Below are 4,341 nucleotides of genomic sequence, written 5' to 3'. Positions count from 1 at the left end.
GTGTCACTCAGTAGACCCTGAAGGAGGAGAAAGACGTTCCCAGCCAGACTCACCCACTAACTTGGGCGCCCACATCTTGACCCACAAGTTCAAAGTAGCCGGCTTAGCTGGTTTCCGAGAAGCCACAGGAGTTTCGGTTTCCTCGGCAGAAGGTACCTCATTTCCCTTTCTAGGCGGAACTCCCATGGTACCTTTCTTAGACAACTCAACAGGAGTCTGAGCCTCAGAAGGTGCGTCTACTTCGGTGATCCGTTTCCTCGAGTCCGTACGTGCTTGCTTTAAAAAGCGCAATATGAGATTATCGGCATCAGATAGACCGCTAGACAAATCCTTAAAATAATGACTTCCATGAAGGGGAAGACCGGTCAAGAAAATCACATCCTCTAGTGTGGGCGACGCCTCTCCCCATGCGAAGAGGCATGTGTGAACCAGTGGAATCCACCTCAGAGATAGGCGAATCATATCCCGGTTATTCCTAGTGAGGTGCCTATATCGGGACGAATAAAGCGCCTCCATCAACCTTAATTCTATGATTGTATCTTTACAGTATGGGATCGAAAGCATATATTCTATCCATGGACGCCATTCTGGACAAGAGTTAGCCCGAGAAAGGAAATCCATCTTTGGGAGTATGAAGTCGCCACGAGAAAGGCGTATACGGGAAAAAGCAGATATGGGAAGGAGAGGCGGCATCTCAATCTCCCTCGCCAAAAACCAATCATTAACTTCTTCATCAACAACAGGGGGGTCAAAAGTAGTTGGCTTGCTAATCTTACGCTGGAAATCGTCATCTAAGAGGGAGGCGACAGAAACTGCAGGGGCGGCGCTCTGCCTGAGCTTCTTGGCGGACTCTCGTTTGGCCAAAATAGTCGCCCAATTCTTGACCTTCCCAAGGGGAAAGACTCGTTCTTCTTCTGATAGAATGGGAAGTATGTGGGGCGCTTCCTCATCCCCAGAAATCCCATCACCAAGAGAATTTTCATCTGATGAACTCTCGTTGCTCATGGAAAAGGAGGTGAAAACAACACCAAGACGTCGCCTTGAAGATTAATAAGGAGAGAAGGAAAAGCAGAGATGGGAGCACTTGAAGAAAGAAGACATAATCTAAAAACTAGTATTTATAGATGAGGAAAGATGCAACTAAGGGTAATTGAAACGACGTGAGAGAATTCGAAAAGACGCGAGCCCTGAGTAATAACTGTCGACTATAACCGCCTCAACCTTCCCACGAGTCAGGAAAACGACATGTGTCATGCCAAAACCCCCAAGGGAGGACACGAAGCAAGTGATACCAAAAGGCTAAAAAGGCATATGCGTAAAGCTGAGCAAGTCAAGGGGACTTGCAAATAGCAAGTCCTCAAGAGATGTAAAGACAAGGGGGCTTGCAAAGAGCAGGTCTCCCAGGGATACGAGAACAAGGGGACTTGCAAAGAGCAAATACGAACAAGGAAACTTGCGGTAGAGCACGAGCACCCAAAGACAAGTTACTCACAAGGGATACACGGGAGGAGTAACAGACCATTAAAGAGGCTCATATCACGCTCACACAATAAGTTTAAAATATGCCATACTAGGGGACTTGCCAAAAGAGGGCAGGTCCAAGGTGTGCTGCCCCAGAGAAACGCTAGGAGAAGAGGTAGACTGTTGAGAAGGCAAACGCCTCGCCCAAAAAGCCAGGGACTTAATGTAGATATCTGGAAAGTGCCAAGGAAGAAATACGGCCTCCCCATATCCAAAAGAGAGCATGAAACAGTGTCCATGACATGGAAGACACCAGATCCTCCCCGGTATCTTAAAATGGGTGTTATCAAACAGGTTATCCCCTCAGCATTCAAGTGCACGTGCAGAAGCCACGAGGGACAGATGTTCTAGAAGAACTTAAAGTACAGTTGTACAGTCAGGAGAGGCAGTAGCAAGATAAGGCAAGATAGGTAAGGACACATACCTGACATCCCAATGAAAGGACAAAGTGATATCATTATGGGAAATTGTGTTCTACTTCTATCTACACCCTACTTCTATCTACACCCTGTATATTCTCTACTGTGTACAGGAATCCATGATTAACGGTGTACAAGTTTGGAACAAAGATGTGTAATATCGTGGTTCATACTGCATATGATTGCATTGCTAGACGCACGCATATTCAACAAAAATTAAAAGCCAATATCAAAATCTAGAACAAAATGTCAACATGAAAAGCTACGACGTTTCCTTGTTTTGAAGTCATGGTACAACACTTTAAGCTCATTACTATTAAAGCGTCTGAAAAGCAAACTCTTATCTATAATATCCTGGAAGCTACGGGTACAAATAAAATAGTTGGTGTTATAGATCAACAAGTTCTAAAAACAAATGAATGCTCAAAGCCTCAAACTACTGACCTCAAAAATAAGAATGCTCGAAGCCTCGAACTACTGACCTCAAAAATAAGAATTGGGTTAGCTCTTTAGTGAGATCAAGCTTTGATTTTGGATCTCAAGGAGTTTGACAAATTGCAAAGTCAACAACAATAAAAGTCAAAACACGTTTTGTATCTCTCAAAGTCGTACACTTAAAGAGTAGCCTACCATAATACAGTGTTGGTTATTGACTATTACTCTATATATAGATGGACTAGATAGATGGATCTAACAACAAAACCCAGCAATCAAGATCACATTGAGTATCAATCAAATTAACTAGTTTCATCATCGTCAAAACCAACAATCTTTCTAGCTATCTACCAAATCATTCTCCGATTCATTTTGTTTTGCGTTTGGAATGAATCAGCATCAACGAAACAACTCAGTCACTGTAATCTCCCCTCATTTCTGCAAATCACATCAAGTAAATCTCTATACTGCAAGGGGAGTTAAAAATGTAACAGAAGGTAGTAGGTTAGGTGTTTTTGATACAAATGGCGATAATATCTTCAATGTTAAAGGTAGCTTTTTCAGTCATCGCCGTATCCTTGTCGATGCTGCCGGAAATACGATCGTGACTTTACAAGAAAAGGTCGGTTCGTTTTCAATGTCAAATTTCATTTTCAATGTCAATAGTTTTTGTTTTATCAGATCTCATTACTAATATCATTTTTGTGTTTGTTTTCAGAAATTTACTTTACACAATAGATGGAAAGTATATAGAGGAGATAGCACAAGATCAAAAAAATTGTTATTTACTGTCAAGAAATCTAGTGTTCTCCAACTCAAGACTAAGTTGAATGTGTTCTTAGCATCTAACAAAGCTGAAGATGTCTGCGATTTTATGGTTAAACAAAATTACAGCGAGAAATCTTGTGTCATCTATAGACGGGGATCCAAAAATATCATCGCTGAGGTAATATTAATAATTCGTCATTTATCGGGAAAAAAATTCACATTCATCATTTGCTTCACATGTAAAAGCTAGTTCTTATGATTTGTTTATTCTTGTTAATTTTTTAGATGGACAAGAAAAAGACTGGTAAGGTCTCGGGTAAGGACACATTCTCGGTCACTATCCAACCAAACGTTGATTATGCGTTTATTATCTCATTGCGTGTGATTGTGGATGAGATGAATAAGGCTAGCGAGAGAGGCGATATGGGAGTCGGGGCGGTATCTGGGGCAGTGGTGTCAGTGATTACTGTGTGATACTATAAAGTATAGCAGATACCTGTAAGATTAATAAATGCGTACTACTACTGTGTACTGTGTACATGGATGAATAAATTCAGTAAAGTTGTGTAAAATTGTGGAATTTTAAATGGGCTTTAAGCCCTAACATGAAAATAGACTTCATTTACCAAGTCTAAATTATTGAGTGCTATTAGTAATCCGGTCAATGCAATCATATTATTGTTGTACGCACTCACCTTCACGAGCTAACCTAGCAATTAATGGTTATATGACTCGCTTGGGATGATATTAGCTCCCAACTACACGGTCTACACTCAACTGCCTCATGAAAGCGCAGTTCTTCCTATGAACAGCATCACATGATGCAAAAACTACAGCTGACAAGTAACCACAAAGGGGACGTCTGTGTGTAAATGTACTGACAAATAAAGGATCTAACACACTCTTATTTGCAATTAAATGAAACCAAGCTACGATTAAGTTTTTAGCAACGAACGGTAAATATTGTCAAGTGTCGAGCACAACAAATAAATCAGACTAGTAGTAAACAACTCATCTCTCATGAATCATGTTCCATGCTGGGTAATTTTGAGTGTAGGATTAGATTCTCGCAACAATTGTATCTCAGCGAAATTATCAATGGAATTGCACAATAGCGTCGCAGAACAGTTTCAGAAAACAACGTTAGCAAATATCATGGGAAAGATGTGATGGTCTTGCGAAAATAAGAAAGCTTGCG

The 4,341-nt window shown here is 41.0% G+C and overlaps 1 protein-coding gene across 1 annotated transcript; it reads left to right on the top strand.

The window, feature by feature from the left end:
* Positions 1-2,600: 2,600 nt before the first annotated feature.
* Positions 2,601-3,775, top strand: LOC113278220 (protein LURP-one-related 10-like). The gene is made up of 3 exons (XM_026527120.1): positions 2,601-2,997; positions 3,094-3,321; positions 3,429-3,775. The coding sequence occupies exons 1-3, from the start codon at positions 2,764-2,766 to the stop codon at positions 3,615-3,617; spliced, it is 651 nt and encodes a 216-aa protein (XP_026382905.1). The 5' UTR covers positions 2,601-2,763; the 3' UTR covers positions 3,618-3,775.
* The last annotated feature ends 566 nt before the right edge of the window (positions 3,776-4,341 follow it).

This window comes from Papaver somniferum, chromosome 5, assembly GCF_003573695.1.
Source record: "Papaver somniferum cultivar HN1 chromosome 5, ASM357369v1, whole genome shotgun sequence".
In the NCBI taxonomy this organism is placed as follows: Eukaryota; Viridiplantae; Streptophyta; class Magnoliopsida; order Ranunculales; family Papaveraceae; genus Papaver; species Papaver somniferum.
The sequence above is the reverse complement of the archived record's forward strand: the minus strand, read 5'-3'. Positions and strand labels throughout refer to the sequence as shown.